The following is a 20,379-nucleotide window of genomic DNA, read 5'->3' as shown; positions in this document are numbered from 1 at the left end:
CGAAAAGGATTAACTCAATTCGATCAGTATGTATTTTTTTTTTTTGTGTGTTCACCGATTACTTCGAGATGGATGTACCAATCGGAACGAAACCTTTTCCGTCTTGTAGGGTATGTCTTCCGGTTGGTCCTATTGAAAAAAAATTTTTCATTTTTTCATTGTTATTGCAAAATACAGGTAGTTTTTAATGTCAAAATTGGACGATTTCAATGACCTTTTAATATGTTGTCGGGGATATGATTCTGAACAACTTTTTCATTATACATAATTAACGGAAAGCTTTAGTTTCCGAGATATTCGTAAAAAACTATTGTTACTACTACATTGAATTCTACGTATGCCTACGTGTCTACCGGTGTATGAGTCAGCATGCAGTCGCCGATTCTCTACTGTTTCTTGTATACATGTATACTCTCCAAGGCATGAACCGATTGCGATAAAACCTTTCCCATTTCCGCGATATCTCACTTGCAAAAATTTATGCAATTTGTTATTGTTAATAACTATTATTATAACTTGTATGGAACTTGTTATCGTTAAAAACTATCGTTATTGCAATTAACCAATAAGAACGGTAAACCACCTTACGGCATCCTATAAATACTGCTCGTTCCACTAAAAAGTGTGAAATAAAATAATTTTTAACAAAAAATACAACCGACTTCGAAATGCACTAAAAAGTATGAAATAATTTCTACTTCATTTATACAAATACCCAACAGCTATTAATAAAACCTATTTACTCGTTAAATAGTATACTAAATACATTTCAACCTTTTCGGAGGCGGCGCAAAATTAAAAACTTTTCTTATACTAGGAAGATTCAGGCGTCGACAACCTATCAAATCATTATTGACAGCATCGTATATTCGGGTATTCTTAATTTTGCGCCGCCTCCGAAAAGGTTGAAATGTATTTAGTATACTATTTAACGAGTAAATAGGTTTTATTAATAGCTGTTGGGTATTTGTATAAATGAAGTAGAAATTATTTCATACTTTTTAGTGCATTTCGAAGTCGGTTGTATTTTTTGTTAAAAATTATTTTATCGGTCTATCCGCTTACAAATACAAATTGGAGTAAATAATTGTTTCTAATACATACTTTTTTCTTAATCTGGAGGGGTGATTTTACAATTAATTCTTCTACATAACTATCTGTATTTGTTTCCGAATTTGACGAATTGTTACTTATTACTTGTTCTACATTACTTGGACCAACAATTGGTTCTTGAACTGTTGAAGACCAAACCGGCTCACTTACGTTTACGATAGGAAGATTTTGACCGCCGCGCCGAGCGAAATTTGGTTGTTACCAGACAGCGTCGCAATTGTGCCTGACATAATAGTGCAAGTGTAGAATTATGAACTGCAGATTCTCACTTTAGTTGCATAAATATTTTAGCCGGTATATGTTCATACAGTATATTTCTTGTGCAAACTGTTACAACGGTATTTTTAAAAGATAATTTTATTTAAATTGGAAAGAATAATATACAAGGGGTTAAATGGATGTTACAGAATTAAACGCTAATAAAAGACGTTATAACATTGAAAGTGCTTGTGAAGATGAATTTCTCGATAAGAATCTTTGACTGCTAAAGGTCGCCATTATGCGTTCCATGACCGGCGGCAGAGCTAGGTTCCAAAAGCGGCCAAGCTAAGAACTAATAACTGTGCATAACTGTGTGATCTTTACACGCGATCGGAGTGAGTCAGAGAAGTATACATATAAAGTGCTAGAAATAAAATAATGGTTCGTTATTGTTTTGTCGAATTGTGTAATAACACAAGATATAAGGCAAAAGGGTTAAACTACACTTTAGGGGACACTCAATTTTTTTGGATACGGATTCCATCACTAGCTGCATTTAAATTACTCATAAAATTGATACAGTAGAAGCAATAAGCAAATGCATGAGCTGTACTCTCTCTCTCTCTAAGATAAATATAAACTTAACTAACTCAGACAATATCAAAGGGTATAGCCGGATAAGATGGTCAAAAGTGCCCCCAAACCAAATTCGACTTGCTATGAACCATTCGATAGGTGATAAAAAAAAACCAGTCTGTGCCAAGTTTCAACCCTGTATCTCATCTGGGAGGATAGTTACGGGTAAAAATGTGATTGCGAGGTTTTTGGCCAATTTCTCCTATTTAATGACATTCGAAAATTCTGAAAAAAATCAGAGACATTTCTACTTGTGAGGTACATATTACAGAATTTTTTCAGATTTTTATATTGAAAACTGAAGCCGTGAAAAATCAAAAACGTCAAAATATCCTGAAAAATGACGATTTTGTATTGAAGTAGATGAGGTCTTACAATCATATTTTTTTTATAAATGTAAATTATTGATACTATCATCCTCAATTTTTTTCAGATTTTTGGCAGAGGTGCGCCATAGTTAAAAAAATTAAAAACTGATTTTTTCGCTGTTTTTGCGTGTTAGAGTTACTTATTCGACGAATTTTCGTCTGTTATTTATCAAATACACGGTATATACACTGTTCAATGTTTTTACATGCAGTGGAATAGAATAGGAATTAAACTAAATAAACCTAATTGATAAAAGTACGTTACGTCCGTTATATTTCAAAAGATTGAAGGTATTTTCAACGGTGTCGGTGGTCCAGCGGTAAAGCGTCTGACCAGGCCCTCCAAGCTCCACTCTTGTGAATTTGATGCAAATTTTAACTCACCCCCGGACTTCCAGGCGGCGCTGATGTCGCTTCTCTTCATGCATAGCTTGTATCACTGATTTTAACATACACAACTAAAGATATCGCGACGTCATGTTCCCGCGAAATTTGTCGCCGCGTTTTTCAATTGTTTCAAAATTTAAAGAGACAGAAGAAATATGGCGCACATGGTGACAGCGTGGCTGACTGAATTTCCAGGTTAGTGAATTCTATTATTATAATAATTGCTATTGTTATTATTATTTAAAAAGATATTTTTTTCAGTTTTTTCTAGGTTTTTCAATAACTTCTACTGATGAGATGCAGCAACAGCAGAAGAAGATAGAAATAAAGTAAGTACAGAATTTTTAAAAATTGTTACTGAAAACAGTAACTGTTTACATTGATGTTTTAGTAATATATGTATTTAATTTAAATTATTAAAATGTATCTTTAAAGAAAGAGCTAATGAAAAATACTAATGAAAACAGCAGGATGTTCTCCTTCACCCAAGAGAGAAAGGATAAGAAGAGGATAGCGCAGTGGGTGGAAGTATGTGACAACCCAAAGTCAGTGCTTCCACCTGAAAACTGAATTTCCGGATGATCTGTAACAGCTATTTTGAAGAAAAATACTTCATGAGAAAAAGATTAACAACATCAGCAGTTCCAGCACTGAACTTACTTGGTAATAACTCTTATATCATTTTTATAGCATATATAAATAATTGTTAATGAAAATATTTATTACAGTATCAGAGGCTGCCTTTATGAAAATAGAGCAACAAGACACTTGGATGCAAATGAAAAGAAGAAAACGAAGAAGATTGTAAGTATTCAGTTTACATACAATATATAGAATAGTATACAATATATAAAACCATTAACATGGATCATATAAATGGTGGACAGAAATATATTACGTACGATAATTGATAAGGGATGATGATATGGTAAAGATACACGATATAATGAAATTCCTATTATTTCTCAAAGAAAAAATTATATGTTTAATTTTGCGCCGCCTCCGAAAAGGTTGAAATATATTTAGTATCCTATTTAACGATTAAGTAGATTGTATTAATAGCTGTGGAATATAGATATAAATGAAATAGAAATTATTTTATACTTTTTAGTGCATTTCGAAGTCGGATTTTTTTTTGTTAAAAATTAGTTTATTTTGCTTTTAATAAAATATCAAATTCAATTTTGACATTAAATTCCTTTTTATTAGAGTTTTGCCTTTATTAAATTAGTGTTGCGAGAAATTTCCGACACGAGAGTAAATATGTATGACGATGCACTGACTAGTATTCGGTAGGAATCCTTTTGGTTTTTAATCACAATCCTTTGTATTATTTAATTAATCAAATTAGTTACCAGGATTCCGCGGCATAAGACCGTGAAACACCATCTCTGGGAGATATACCCATGCATTACTAGGCCTTTGCAGGCGCAGCTTTAGAATACGGAACACTTCCATATGTTACCATATTCTAAACTATAGCCCTTTTGTCTATACTATAGGCGTCCGCAACCCGGACACCGTCGGATGCGACGTGTTCGAGAGGTGGGTAGCGCTCTTAGCGAAGGGGTGCATCCCGTCCTGGCGTTACGACGTTCAGGCGGGGTGGGTGGTATGTAGCAGCTGGCGCAAGTCTAGAGGGCCTGAAAATCTTCGTTGCCAGCCGATGTTTTGTCATAGTTCAGAATTTTTGCAATTTTGAAATTAGTGTTGCGTGTTATTTCGGTTTGTTTTATAGGGTTTGCTTAGGGATTGCTCTTATGGGCAGTCAAACTTTTCTTTTCAGGTTCCCCTGTACCCTCCTTCCCGCTGCCCCGCCCCATTCTTTTTTCTTCCCATTTTTTAATTTTGAAAATTTTGAGCATTCGGTTGTTGGAAATACTGTTGAATAATATATGAATTTAATGTTTTCAGAATATTATTAAATATGATAAAGTTTTAAATAGAACTTTATTCAAAGTTTTATTTAAAATGAAAGTTCATTTTATTTTGTGATGATTGGTGATAAATTATTTCAAGGAATATTTGTTCATTCGAGATAACTTATTAAATTTTAATTCTACTTTATTTAAACAAAAATAGTGGATAATTGTTGTTCGCGTTGTTTAGTTTTAATTTTTGATCGCGATGTTTTGTTTCAAGCTTACGGAGAAGCTAATTAAATTACTTTTATAAATTTTCAAATTCTTTTCCTGAAAAGCAAAGTAGTCCACTCGTGATTTTTTTTCAGTTTTTCCATTTGCAATAAATTTGCATTGAAAGATGTATTGAATAATATAATGCAATAAAGTCGAGTAGAGTCGTGGTTGTACGTACTATATATTGCAGTAAAAGGCGGTTATTTCAATTAAAATATTGTGTGCTATTTGTCGCGAAATGAACGAATATTAAATAAAATAAAATGAAATAATTAAATGTTCTTAACTCAAATCACTTAACTCAAATATATATTTTTCTGAATTTTTTTCTCTTTATTTTGGTACTGAAGTTTGCTTTAAATTCATATTTCTACTATTTATTATATTTATTAATTATGCAGCAAATAATACGAGCGAATTGGCTGCGAAAATGCTTTTTTTCTATTTAATCGCTGTTATATTTTTTTCAGGAACTATGTCTTTAAGATTCTGAAGTGTACCACATTGCAAATATAATTTTACGTAAAGAAAATTAATAATAATTAATGCATGGTCAGTATTGTTTAAGGGGGTAGACACGGGTAATGCAGCGAGGTGACATTAGTGGCAAAAATGGGCCTATTAATGGGTTTACGGGAATCGGTTATTTGTCCTTATATGAGAACACTTAGGGCTGGGTGAGGGCTCATTCGAAAGAGGAAGGTCCAATGCAGGGGGCTCAACCGATGGTTTAACGAAATTGTGTTGATGTCTAATAATATGGGTGTCCAAAATAGAGGAAAAATCGAGAAAATACGCCCGCTGAATCCAACAAGGAAAGGCCGCGAGGTGTCCCCCTTCGATTTTGATGAAACTTCGTACATTTGTTAAGCAGGTAAAAATAAGCGACAGGTATTTTTTTATATCGGCTGAGACGCGACTTTAAGGGGTGAAACCACCCCTCAAAGTTTCGACCTGAAACTGCTATCTCGAAAACCAAAGAAGATACGTGAAAACTTCTAATGGGCGGATTTAATGGTTTTTTATATACAATAATATGGCGTTAACAGATTGTCGAAAATACCATTTGTTTATAACAAAAAAATGTTTATAACATTATTTTACAACTTATTTAAATTTATGTAATGACAAAAATGTAGAGCATTTTATTCCAAATCCATTGATATATATGTTTATGATATTGCCTCCTACAGTTTCGCAGATTTTTATTGTTTATGTCTCGCGCGAATGCCCGCTGAGTCAGCGCGTGATACTTTAATCGTACCTGACGTTATACCAAATACTTATTCCGAAGTCGGTTGTATTTTTTGTTAAAAATTATTTTTATTTAATTTATTTCACATTTTTTTCGTATCTTTTTTTATTTCACATCAAGGTGAAATGTAGTGGATCTCTTCGACATGAAATCAGAACAGCGCGATCGCGCTGCGTAAAACTCAAACGATGCAACTGTGAAATTTTTCCAAATTTCGTATATGTATATGTTTAGTATATGTATATGTATATGTGATTGCGCGGGCACTACACTAATGTCTATGAATAAATAAAACACAAGATGGAATAATTATGTTGTGATACTTTTTATTGACAAAGATTCGCGATATTCAAGATGGCGATGGAAGTAGGAAAATACGCGTGTCTTTTACTTCCGATCGCGTTGCCAGAAGAGTACAGAATGGATGAGTTAGGGTAAAAATGGGGGTGCGTTGAAGCGATGGCGTAAGGCTCCAAGCACCCTAGAAAAGAGGGCGCGGTTGGAAGGTTTGCTTCCTTCTGTGACCGCTAGATGGCGCGAGGGTCGAGGGCGCTGTAGCCTTAACTACACTCTCACGCGTAACCAAACTGTCTTACCCGTCGAGGGAAAAAGAATCTACAGGGTAAAGTTTTAACTGCTTTATTTTGAGTGCACTAGCTGCTAATTCTTTAAACTAGTTGTTCTAAACTAACTCGAACTATAAACGAACTTAATTAGTATTAAGGATTTGACTTCGTACAAATAACACAGTGGAACTATGCGCACTTATTAAGATTACAAAAATCCTCGATGTATCCACTTCGACGGTTCGCGTGGGAAGAAAGCATTTTCCTTTTTTCTGGAAAAGTCTTGCGCGCCCCGGAAGTATGTGGCTCCTTTCGTCCTGTGCAACCTTATCGGAAATGCACTTTCCGCGTCGGTAAACTAGGTACTCTGTACGCCGCCACAGCGCCATATATTGTGGCGACCTCTGCTGATGGTCGACCGTCTCGCCGAAGCGTACACTTCCGATAAATTTACCGCGACATCTACTTCCGGGAAAAGCGTCGTTTTCCCGTTCCGGATGGAAGTTTTTCCATTCTCGTGGGGACGTTTGAAGCGGTAGCTTTGTGTTTTGAGAAACTTTGTATTCCGTTCGTGGGTGTTCTCATCAGAGAATTTAAATGCGTTGTTGAGCGTTCTAAGCCGTGTCAAGTGCATTAGGACCAGTTAAATGTACAGCGTAGTTACAAATTTATAATAATTGACAATTAATAAAACTCTATATGAAAAGCGGTAGTGAGCTTGTTTTCCATCAATTGATAAAGTAGGAATCCTAACTCCTAAGGAATCACTTATTCCTACATGTACATCGGTGGTTCTGCCATCGCAGGGGGTAAACGGTTAGAAGGAAACGAGCACGGCAGTCTGTTATCCACTGTTATCGTTGTTTGGTTCCTCACGTGCGTCGTTCTAGACTACCTGTTGCATCATTTTATTCATACAGAGATGGTAAGGATACTTTTTGATTTGTGTAAAATCACATGTTTGATAAAAGTACAGTATTGCTTCGAAATAAGCAAGTGGTCTCTGCTTCGAAATAAGAAACTGTTTGGTCCCGAGCCACTTGCTTATTTCGAGGCAATTCTGTATTTCGATTTTGCTAAAACGCACAAATATAATTTCAGTGCGAATGAAATTGAGAAAAACTCGAATTGAAATGGGAGGAAAAACAACATACGAGGTCAGACGACATCCTGGATTTATTCAAGGTAAGTATAAATGGATACTTATATTTTAGAAATGTAATTGTTTTGATGTATGTTAGGTAATTTTTTTTATACGCTTGTTAAATTGGAATTGCGAAACATCAAACCAAATACATGATAAATCGTCATTAAGAAATTACATATGTATATCCTTCATTTCTGCTGTACGTATTTTTCCATGTACAATTAGGTTAGTGTATCTGAAGTGTTCTTTTGTAAAGTGAAATCTTAAAAGTACATGATCTTTTCCCTTATAAAAACGATATGTTTAATCAAAATAATTTGTGCATTTGTAAAAGTGTATTTTTTTGATATTTTTGTCAACGATTATTTGCTCTTTATTATTTTATTATTGTAAATCTCTTTATAAGTTTTTTTTAATGAAGGATGTCCATTTCTAAATTTTGTAGATTAATGATTATTAGCTTTTACATTTGTATTACATTCTTCTAGTGATAAATTAATTCTTTTCAAAACATTTTTCATTGTATTGTTACAAAGTTAATATTCACTTATATTTATAAAAAATAGTTTGCTTGAAGATTCAAACCATTCGTAGCTACAAGAAATTATTTTTTACAATTAACTGTAGGTGTTACTAATAGATAATGCTTGTGTATTTTAAAAAACTGCTTCTTATTTAAGATGATATATAACTATTAATTACCAAGCAACATTTACTACCTAAGATCTTATGAAATTCAGACTTTGGAAATTCATTGCATTCGGATGTAAGTGTAAACTGATGGAAGAAGTGAGACAGCAACAAAACATCAAAAGTATTAGATTTGGATCCATTTATTCTTATATTATCCAGTAACAAATCTGGGTGTAGCAAGGTATAGAACTAGATTAGACTTTCCTGATTATCTTGAAATTTGATTTTAGCAAGCTACGCACTAAAACTCTTAGTACTTTAGTACTAAAACTCTTGCATCCAAATTGTAGTGTCTCTCCCACAATCTTACTTGGGAAAAATAGATACACCTCACACAGTGGTTAGGATAGACCTCCATAGATAAATGACATTTTATATAAGCCAACTGAACACTTTGTTGACCAGCAATTTTACAATAATAACATGGGATATTGTAAAAATTTCACGATATGCCATATTATCCTGGGTTTTGAAAATCAAAATAGTCAATGCAAGTGCAAATACAAGTTACCTCATGACTGGTCAACAATGTATTGTTCATATGCTATGTAATGTCTTGTTAGAATATAGATACATTGCATGTACAATGGGTAAAAAAAGTATTGGCATATTCGCTTATTTAAAAATATCTTTATATCTCTAAGTGATATATTAATATAAAACATATCCTTTAATGTCTTGTAACATGCAGAAGTAGTGTACCTATTCTTTCAGAACACTGAATAATGTAATTTGTGGAAGTCAGAAAGAATAAAAGAAAATTTCATAGTCAAAAAAGTAGTGACAAGCTTGCAATTTATTTAAAAAATGCATTGTTTTCATTTAGCGAATACAAACCAAATGTTTAATATTTACATTTCTTTGGCATTAATTACTATTTGCAGCCTCAAGATTTTTAGTAACACATGAAGAAATTTTTTAATAGTGCAGTTTTCAAATCATTTTTGTTAGTTGTTAGTTACTTTCTTTTTCTAAATTTCTAAGTTCCGAATTTCTAGAGGTGATTGTGGTGGTATGGAAAGTCGTCTAAACACGTTGTAAAGTACCTACTTCTGTGTTTTCATGGCTGTGTGCTTTGAGTCGTCGTCGTCATGGACCTAATTGCATTGTTACATCAATGAATACAAGATTTCTTACTTCATTGTACGATACACACCCCCAACGTGTTTCATCGTCGGTCGGAGGTCTCCTCCACACAAACCTCTTTCCATCAGAACCAAAAATGTTAAATTTGCTCTTATCAGAGAATATTATTATTGTCTTCCAGAACTCCTTTGGCTTATGTATGTACGTTTTAGCAAAATGGAGTCGTTTTTTCATATTCTTTTCACTTACGAACGGTTTCTTTTTCGCTATTCTACCATAAATTCCAGCAGAATGCAATACATTTCTCACAGTCTGAGTACTAACTTTTTCGCCCGATGATGTCGCAATGTCGACAGATAAAGTTGGAGCACTGACGAAGGGGTTTTTTTTATTATTTCTCGCAAAATATTTCGTTGCTGTCTTACTGTAAGGGAGTGGTCTTCAAACTTTGTCAATTTAAGGAATCCTTATGAGTATAAAATTATTTCACGGAACCAGGATCATAAACAATAGAATATTCACAATCTAGGTAGTACATATAAAGAAAAACATTTTAATATTCTTTTATTATATTATAATAAAAGTTAAAAAAGTATTATAAAGTTAATATATACAAATAAAATTTTCAGTTTTAATGACTGGAATGAGCTTGCTTTGTTTTGCACAAAACTTTAAAGTCAAGTTCTATTGTCGTTATTTGTAAACGCATTTCATGTTCAGCATACAATTTATTTCTGTATTTTGTTTTTGTTCCGACATATGTTGAAAACCACTTTTCGCACAAATATGTTGTAACGAAGGGCATTAAGGCTTTTATAGCTTTTGCAGAAATTTGAGGGTATTCTGTGTAAATTCCTCACCAAAAATCAAGAAGATCTTTTCATTCGTATCTGCATCTTAACGTAGAATCTGTTGATAGTTCAATCAGTTGTTCCTGTTCTGTCAGTAATAAATTCTGATTATTATTATTGAAATTTTGAAATGGATTTTTAATCCAATCATGTATTGTTGTCATTTCGGCTCCGATTTAGTATATGGGCTGCTCTCCTCAAGCAGGGTGTTACACAGTTTGGCGGATGAGCATCACAAATAAAGCTGTTCCAGGGGTCGAAGTCTTAAGGGGGTAGACACGGGTAAGCTATGTGAATCTGGCACCCGACTTTTAAAAAATTAACTTTTTTTTTCATAAAACGGTAGTATATCGTTTGTAGTTGATTGTAGTAAAAATATTTTCGTTTGTAGTTGGATCAATTAATAAATAAACAAAATTGAAAAATTGACCAGCACCCGACATTGAGATATTTCAAATCGGTTTTTTGCATATGATAGAGAATCGTTTGTACTTGTTTGTAGTGAAAAAAGTTTCGTTTGTAGTTGAATAGTTTAAAAATTACAGCCGATTGTTTATACTCCGAAGAGGTAACTTTCTCAATTTTTAATATTCTTCAAATCTGTTTTTTCCATGTGATAGGGAATCGTTTGTAGTTGTTTGTAGTGAAAAGAGTTTCGTTTGTAGTTGAATAGTTTAAAAGTTACAGTCGATTGTTTATACTCCGAAGAGGTAACTTTCTCAATTTTCAATATTTTTCAAATCTGTTTCTTCCATGTGATAGGGAATCGTTTGTACTTGTTTGTAGTGAAAAAAGTTTCGTTTGTAGTTGAATAGTTTAAAAGTTATAGGTGATTGTTTATACCCATCAGTCAACTTCGTTAATTTTTAATATATTTCAAATCTGTCTTTTCCATCTGATAGGGAATCGTTTGTAGATGTTTGTAGTGAAAAGAGTTTCGTTTGTAGTTGAATAGTTTAATTCAGTTAATAGTTTAATAGTTTATTTCAGTTGATTTCCGAAAAGCACGATACCAACACATTAACGTATTGGATGCGAGATTCCGAAACAAGTAATCATAGATTACTCACCTGCACTTTTGAATGCAACTTGTTTAGCATTCAATAACAGAGATATTAAAACATACATCGAGAACTGTATTGTCTTCGATAACAGCTCATCATCAATGCGTGTCCAACATCCTCGATGTCTTATTCGCATTGACATTGCACATCTGATAAAATTAGTTGCCCGCTGGAGCTGTTTCAAACATGAATCTCCTGAAAAAAAAAACTTTTATCTGCGCTGCGTCGGTTTCTTGACTACATGCACAAAGATTGACGAGTTCATTCAAATATGCACGGACGTTTTATCAGTAGCATTTTCGACTTATGAAAATATTGAGGATGAAGAAAGTCATTGTTTCGCTGCCCACAATAGAATTATGAATCGTTTGAAATCTTATCATCTTTCTAACGATATGCCAAACAATCCCGAAAACAATGATCCCAATTTGCTGGAACATTGCGATATTTTTGACGAGATATCTTTATCGAGCAATGCACTTAATGTAATTATGAAAAAAATCGAAACAGGTAGCATTGAGAACTTAAAACAAGGTCGATTAAATCCATACCATTGCCCTTATTTTGGTTCTTCTTTATTCAAATTATCGAAACAGTTTGTTTTATGGACAGCTGTAATGACAACGGTACCCAATGAACAACAAAACTCCACTCTCGTAGAGTTGAGAGATATACATGTTGCTAGTTCGGCTCGAAGTGAAGAATACTTTCGGGAACTAAAACATCAAGTTTTTAGAAGGGGTAAGGCTATCAGAGTAGACAAATTTCTCGTTATTCATCTTAGATCTTTGATGGGAATTACTAAACTATTGAATGTACCGAAAAAAGAGACTAAGAAAAGAAATCTTCCGCTAATAAACTCACGTGAAGAAGTAGCCACCGATAGCAGAAGAGGATCTGAAGATTTTGTTGACAATTCGATCGGGTCAGTAATAAATGGAATAAGCGACGAGTCTCACATTGATAAATCGGAGGACTTGGTAAAAGACGTAACAAATGTCTTACCCCAATCGGGAGATATTATTTACACTGTTCCCTCGGAAACATCCTTTCTTAACGAGACCGAAAATTGGAAAGGTCTTGTTAAAAAGACAAATCCAATTAAATCAAAAATATCAGATACAGCGAACAAACGAGGTAAATATCTCACCGCATGTCCTGATATCGAGATTATTCACAAACGGCCAAAATTTACCCCAGTGGTACCGATGCTTGTAAATGGAAATTCTTTAAAACCAATAAATATCGGTAAACAGATCGTTAGCGTACGCAACACATGTGCGTTCGATTCTACTATTCAAAGCATTTTAGTTGCTTATCATGATTTCCAAACATATTCCGAGTATCTTGCAAATAACAACATTATTCAGACACTGTCAACGATCGGTGTGTCGACAAAATTATATAAAGAACGAGGACGTATCTTAAGTGCCACTAAAGCAATAAAAGATGGAATAATTGATTGCTCGATTAACATTTCACATCTGCAGGAAAAATTTATTCTTCGTGATGTGCCGTCTCTTGAAACAACCGTTCGATGCACTAATTGTTTAATAGAAGAGTCAATCATTACGCCGGTATTACATCTTAACCCAGCCTTTATATATAGATGCGGCCTGGCAGGTCTACAAGAAGCCGTAAATGAAAGCCTGTAAACCAAGTCATACAAACATGTGTTCACGATGCAAAAGTACCAATATTACGAAAATTCATTCCGGAGGCGAACACATGGTGCTTAACATCGAAGATGTTGGAAACGCTTTGCTTTCAGCTCGAATGAATTATCCCAATTGCAGAAAACAATTTACAGTTGAGGAAATACCAGAAAAGCTGGTTTACGATAATTATACATATAAATTTGTATCCGCGATTATCTACATTGATGCTCATTACTTCGCGATCATTAAACGAATTACTGGTAAGTGGGAAATTCATAATGATTTGAAAGAACGAGTCATGAAAGCCACTGCGCGAACACTTCTGTAGAAACATAATATCAATATTTTATTTTATGCCCAAGTATCCAATACAGTCACTGCAAATACCTAGAAACCATTCCGAACAAGTTGGAAAAGACGGATTTGAAAAATATTAAAAATTAACGAAGTTGTCTGATGGGAATAAACAATCACGTATAACTTTTAAACTCTTCAACTACAAACGAATCATTTTTCACTACAAGCAACTACAAACGATTCCCTGTCACATGGAAAAAACAGATTTGAAAAATATTGAAAATTGAGAAAGTTACCTCTTCGGAGTATAAACAATCGACTGTAACTTTTAAACTATTCAACTACAAACGAAACTCTTTTCACTACAATCAACTACAAACGATTCCCTACCAGATGGAAAAGACGGATTTCAAAAATCTTGAAAATTGACGAAGTTACCTCTTATGCGGATAAACAATTGCTCATAACTTTTAATCTAGTCAACTACAAACGAAACTTTTTTCACTACAATCAACTACATACGACTCTGAATCACATGGAAAAGACCGATTTCAAAAATCTTCAAAATTGACGAAGTCACCTCTTGTGCGGATAAACAATTGTTCATAACTTTTAAACTATTCAACTACAAACGAAACTTTTTTCACTACAATCAACTACAAACGATTCTCTATTATATGCAAAAAACCGATTTGAAATATCTCAATGTCGGGTGCTGGTCAATTTTTCAATTTTGTTTATTTATTAATTGATCCAACTATAAACGAAAATATTTTTACTACAATCAACTACAAACGATATACTACCGTTTTATGAAAAAAAAGTTAATTTTTTAAAAGTCGGGTGCCAGGTTCACATAGCCGGTATCGCTGCCAGCAGTCTCGCGCGGGTTAACGCTCTCGACAATTAAAAGACGAAAGACGGGTTTATTAAGATTTAAAAATTAGAATTTAGCTTATTAGTCCTTCGTTGGGTTTGTTCAACGCTTTAGGTCCCGTACGGATCCCTCCTTGAATCTGTATGTGAATGGTAGGCGTGTATAACTGAAAAGGTGTTAGGTGTGTTTGAAATGAAATTTGAAACTGTTTAGGTGATGAAACTGGTTTAATTTTGAATAAAAGCCAAGTAAATAACAATTATTAAATGCCAAAAATTGAGATGTAAATTAATTTGGAAAACTCGTTATTGAAAATACCAGTTCATGCAAATTGTTTAACAAGTGTAAAGATGCTTAGTATAGTTTAACAAGAAATATATAATAATGTACGATCACTCTGATATCACACTTGAAACTTTACGTAGTATACCGGTCGCGTAAACGATTGCTACTATTTCGCTCTCCTTTGAATTAACGTGAAATCGGCGTATTTTCGCCGTGAGGGTACACCCTAGCCGGAGATACTCTCGGCACCCTCGAAAGGGCTGGACTAAGGTGTCCCTTTTGATATGATAAAAAATAGAAAACGAAACCGCAACACAATAATAGTCGAAAATATTAATCGATACCTCGTATGATGGAACGATCTGACCGGAGATTTTCTCGGCACCCCGGAGGGCTGGACCAGATTGCCCGTTTTGCCAACTGATAGACGTCGTGTTCAAAATGTAATAGGATCGACTTACCGAAACGCTGTTTAATATAAAACAAGATAATATGTTCGCTTGTAGTTTGCTATGTATTCGCTTGATGATCTGGAACACCAAAGAACGGTAAATTTTCGATCACTGCACTTGTCGCGGCGAGCATTATTTCTCGGAAATGAATTATTCGGACGAGGACGTCGACGAAAGACAGACACAAACGAATTACAAGAATCGAGAAAAATACATAATTACGCGAAATGAAGTTAAGTCGAAAAATACGCGAGCAAACGATTTAAAAACAGAAAGAAAAGGATAGCAATTTAAGTAGGAAGAAGATTTTACGTGCGCGTCTATGAGTCCTTATTCAGAATTCCGATTATTTTAACCCGCACGGCACTCTGCCTCGCTACGTGGAGGGCTTTACCGCAGAGAAAATATCGCGAAACTTCCAAATAACTCTGTCTCTCGGACACACGGGCTCCCGATCATGTACATCGACGATTGATCGATCAAGAGTGCCAAATTTTGCGCGAGATCGACGGTCGAAGGGCCCGTCGCGCGATCATTGTCTTTGGAGGGGACGCACAGTGGTTCGAACACTAGGGTGCTAGCAGGACAAAAATATTTTTTCAAGCTTTTTGGCTTAGTTGGGGTTCTTATCCTTAGAAAATAATCCTGTTTTGTGTTATAAGTTATTATTTCAATATAAACATTTGTTAGATAAAAATATGACTAATTAAAGGAAAAAAAAAATAAAATTACGGTATTGCACTGTAGCTATGAGGTAAAAAAAATGTGAATATGAAAATACATAATAATCAATAAATATTTAATGTATAATAATACATAATAATGACTATTTAAACTATATTACAAGTTAAACTTACTCGCTACTTGAGTCATTAGCACCCGAAGTACATTCAGTCGATTCTGCTTGTTCATCTTCATCAGCAGCAGTACTAACAATTCCTCTTTGCAAGTCACTTACATCTGTATCTGTTTCTAATAATTCAAATACCTCGGCGCTTAACAAGTTGAGTTTTTTTTTTGATACTTCACGAAAAGTATTTATTAACGGGTCCGAGGTAACTAATAACATTGTTAACAAGTCCGAACTAGTGTCGAATCGTGTTGTTTTTCTGGTGTGTCTCTCTCTGAATCTGCGGCAATCTTTATGGCGTGCTTCTTGAGCTTCTTCCGACAATTGCCCAATAGGGACAATAAAAAATTGAATTATATCTTTTGCATGGTAAAACAGGATAATAATAATCACAATTAAAAACAACGAAACTATAAATTATTAAAAAAAGACCACTAACTGACGAGCGTATTGGTTGTACCAATATATGTCACGGACGTCAGCGTTAACTTCATTTTAACATTTAACATACTTTTGCAAATTTTTGCAAGTCGAGTATGGTATTAAAATAAAGCAGCCAATCTCTACTTTTCATAGGTAAAACTTTCATCACGTGGAACGACGTGGAGCATATACTTCTACACTGACGAATCGTTACATTATGAAAATTTTTCATACGATATAATAACCTAACTCGAAGATCGATTTACAAAAATACAAGAAAGGTATTGATGATTTGGGGTGATTAAAACTGAAATATACCTTTTCAGCTGCTACATTCATCATCAACATGAAACTTAAGTGCATTTTAACAAACTTATGACATATTCCAGTCGACCATGGAAATGCGCTCGATTGACTAGCGATGAGTTGTCCGCTCTTACGTAGTACTTTGCCTAGTCTGTACACATTTACGAAAAGGCTGGAAGGTCTTACAATATTAGAATTTTGATCTATGGTTATTCTGGATTACATAAAAACAATTAGTTTTTATTAATTCGAAAATGATTTTTGTCCACCTAAATCAGCCTGTTAATATGCTCGTGTTTGCTTCTAGAGCATCCGAGCCTTGTAGGTGTTTGCACGTTTGTGCCAACAAATTTCTCGAAGGACCACCTTCCTTCATGCACGAAGGATAGGACAAACTATTGGATTCGTTTTGGTTTCAAAACTATATGTTTTAATATGTTTTACAAAAACTACTATGGTAAGTGTACGTGCCTAGTGGTGTTATCTAGTACAGAGCTAGTCTTATTCTAACGCTTGTGCGTGAAATCGCTTACGAAATCACCTCCGCAAGGTTGTCTTGACGGGGGTAAAAATGCAGTGACTGGTGGAAGGAGTATGATGTTGGAGAAGGGTTTTGAAGGGGAAGCTATAGTAAGTTCCTGGTGGCCAAAATAGTTTCTGTTGGGTTTTTCCATTCCCGAAGAACACTACCTACTAGAAGTTAGCCCCCCACTTGTAAAATAATTAAAATTTGACAATTGTGCTGACTTGTGCTAGGTTTATGCTACATTGTGCTCGAATATTAAAATCGTAATATGAAAAATACGATGGAAAAATGAAAAAAAACCATTTTTTAGGTCAGCCCCCCACTTTCCATGTATTTCAATTTTTCCAATTGTGCTAAGTTGTGCTAAGTTGTGCTAACATTGTGCTAAAACACCGCTCTCAAAAAATGATTTAAAAAAATCTTACGATAAAAAAGACATTTCTAGTAAGTTGGAACATATTTAATATTATTATCCGTATGCTTTGTCTGATAAATACAATATTGTATATTTGAGTTGTGCTAGATTAGCACAACCTAGCACAACTTTCAATTCCTCCGGAACATCGATATAAATGGCACTTTACTCTTGTTCGCGATGCGTCGCGCTACAGTTTTCCATCCAAAATATGCATTTGCAATCATCTGAGGGACATAATATTGTATATTTGAGTTGTGCTAGGTTAGCACAACCTAGCACAGCTTTCAATTCCTCCGGAACACCGATATAAATGGCACTTTACTCTTGTTCGCGATGCGTCGATGTTACGAATCCCTCCTTCTTTCACGCGAGTTTTGCGACATACGACAATCTACGATCGGCTTTTGTTCGTTCGTTTTCAGCTAATGCTTTATGTACGTACCTACGAACGGAACCTAGTTGTTTTAGTTGGGAAAGTTTTTACTTTTTGTGATATATTGTTTTTCAATATATAGTTATGGCTCAACACGCGTTGGAATTGTTAAACATAATTTTAGCAGAAGAATATAAGATTCTTTCGGACTCTTCCGGAGAGCCTATTGCGCCGAGTTCCAAGGTATATGAAACAATCAGTATTGTTTTTGAAAATGTAACTGGGAGAAATCTGTCGCCAAAGTACATTTATACGATTTTAAAAGGAAATAGATATGATCTTTGGGATAAATTTCTTAAATATCATGATATTAAAAAATCTCTCATTCCTATGTTAGATATTTCAACAAGTACTTTAGATGACTCTCGCAATGAACAGAAAATTGAATTACAATTGATCTTGCCATTCAAGACATGGCTAGCAATGGTTTTTGAGAAAGTAGAATATACAGACAAACTACGGTCAAAAAGATGTTACAATGTATTGTTTCGAAAAATTTGGACTGACGTTTTATTCGAACAGTTGTGGCAGCAAATACGTATGCCATGTGCTTTATCGTTCAAACGATACAAAATGTCCGAATCTGGAATTTTTTTGAAGATAGTTGCTACTTGTTCGGAATGTAATTGTATCTTTTCGGGAATGATTGCAAATAAACCGATATTAGGACAAGATGTTATTATGGAATGCAGTATTGAGAATTTTAATGCTTCCATAATACATAACAAAAAGCGACATTTAAAGGGAAACCGAAGAATAGAAATTTCAAATAAAATGTTAGGAGGAAATATTTTACCATCCATTTGGCGCCGAAATGAAGCAAATAAAATAATGGAATTTGGTGATCCAGAACCCGCGCATTTACCCAAGAATCAGATACTTTCAAAAGCAAAACAAGAACGCGACAAAATCAATTTAGCACTGACTAATTCCGATCCACTTCAAAATTTGCAGTGTTTGAAATACAATCAACATGCAGGACAAATACATGCAATTGGTTTAGATCCATTTTATGTACATTACTGGACACCAGAACAAGTAGCTATTTTCATACAACATTCAGAATTTATCTGCATAGACGGAACAGGATCTTTAGTAAAAAAATTAAAAACACCGTCAGGCGAATTATCATCTCATATTTATTTGTATCAAATTGTTACAAAAACTAATACATCTCACATGCCAGTGTTTCAAATGTTGAGCGCATCCCAAAATACAAATACGATATATTTTTGGTTGGTAGAAATAATACGAATTGGTATGAAACACAAGCCAAATTTTCCTTTGCCGAAACAAGTAGTTTGTGATTTTGACAGGGCTTTAATAGGAGCTATTGTTCGAGCATTTTGTCAATGTAAAAATTTACAAGATTACTTATCTCAGTGCTTTATATACTTGAATAAAAAATCGAAAAATTTGCCACCTACATTTTTGCGTTTGGATATATCACATTTTATCCACATGGTTTCAAGATGGAAAGAATTTAAAACTATTCATCCTCATGTACGTTTATTTTACATAACGATTATGGCATTTCTCACAAAAGTATCAAATTTTGAAGAATTTCAAGAAATAGCAAAATGTGCCATTATTTTAACAAATAGTGAAATGTTTGGGAATACGAAAGATAATATTTCATCTTATGCAGAACAGTGTTTTGAAAAATTACATACAATTGTTACGCAGAATACTGTTACATCCGAAATTATTGACGAAGAAGATGATGGCGAAAACGATGAAATGATACATGTAACTGACGTTAATGAATTTGATGCAGAAATGAAAGAAATGATGACGCAAAATAAATCTGATATTACTACATGGTTTGCTAAATACATTCTCTGCTAAATATATAGCAATGGCTAAAGATAGTGCTATAAAAAATCCAGGATGCAGTATAAACCCGTATTATTCGATAGAAATAGGGAAGCGAATAATATCTTTATTATTATATTTTCCAATATATTCAAACGTAATGGTGCCTATTTTTAGTTATGGATCTTCAACTGCAACATCTTCCGCAGTGGAGGCTGAATTTAATGATTGCAAACACCGATTGTTAAAAAATGTTTCACGTCCGATGCGTGTTGATAAATTCGTAACTTTGCACTTGCAATCATTTTCTGGCCGTGCAAAACTTGCAATAGCGGAACAGATATCTGAAACTGAAAGTGTGTTCACAAATATAGAAAATAAATCAGACAGCAAGATTAGAGAAAAGGAAACAAATTTTATTGAATCATTTATACTACATCCACAACAAAATTTGTGTAATGAAAATCCTATGATGAACAGTGACACTATTAATGTAACGTATAGCGAAACTTCACAGACTGCACAAATAAATAC

General features: G+C 34.1%; 2 protein-coding genes across 4 annotated transcripts in view; both read left to right on the top strand.

Annotated features, from left to right (window-relative positions):
• Positions 1 to 7,498: 7,498 nt before the first annotated feature.
• LOC114881703 overlaps positions 7,499 to 20,379 on the top strand; it is a 34,848-nt gene continuing 21,967 nt past the window's right edge. For all 3 annotated transcript variants that reach the window (XM_046285713.1, XM_046285712.1, XM_046285714.1), the window contains exons 1-2: positions 7,499 to 7,589; positions 7,766 to 7,849. The gene's annotated coding sequence lies outside the window, so the exon portion shown is untranslated. The remainder of the gene's footprint in view (positions 7,590 to 7,765; positions 7,850 to 20,379) is intronic.
• Positions 16,769 to 17,526, top strand: LOC123987842. The gene is made up of 3 exons (XM_046285999.1): positions 16,769 to 16,832; positions 16,961 to 17,110; positions 17,204 to 17,526. The coding sequence occupies exons 1-3, from the start codon at positions 16,769 to 16,771 to the stop codon at positions 17,305 to 17,307; spliced, it is 318 nt and encodes a 105-aa protein (XP_046141955.1). The 3' UTR covers positions 17,308 to 17,526.

This window comes from Osmia bicornis, chromosome 5, assembly GCF_907164935.1.
Source record: "Osmia bicornis bicornis chromosome 5, iOsmBic2.1, whole genome shotgun sequence".
NCBI classification, from domain to species: domain Eukaryota; kingdom Metazoa; phylum Arthropoda; class Insecta; order Hymenoptera; family Megachilidae; genus Osmia; species Osmia bicornis.
Note: the sequence above shows the minus strand (reverse complement) of the source record. Positions and strands in the feature narration are given on the sequence as shown.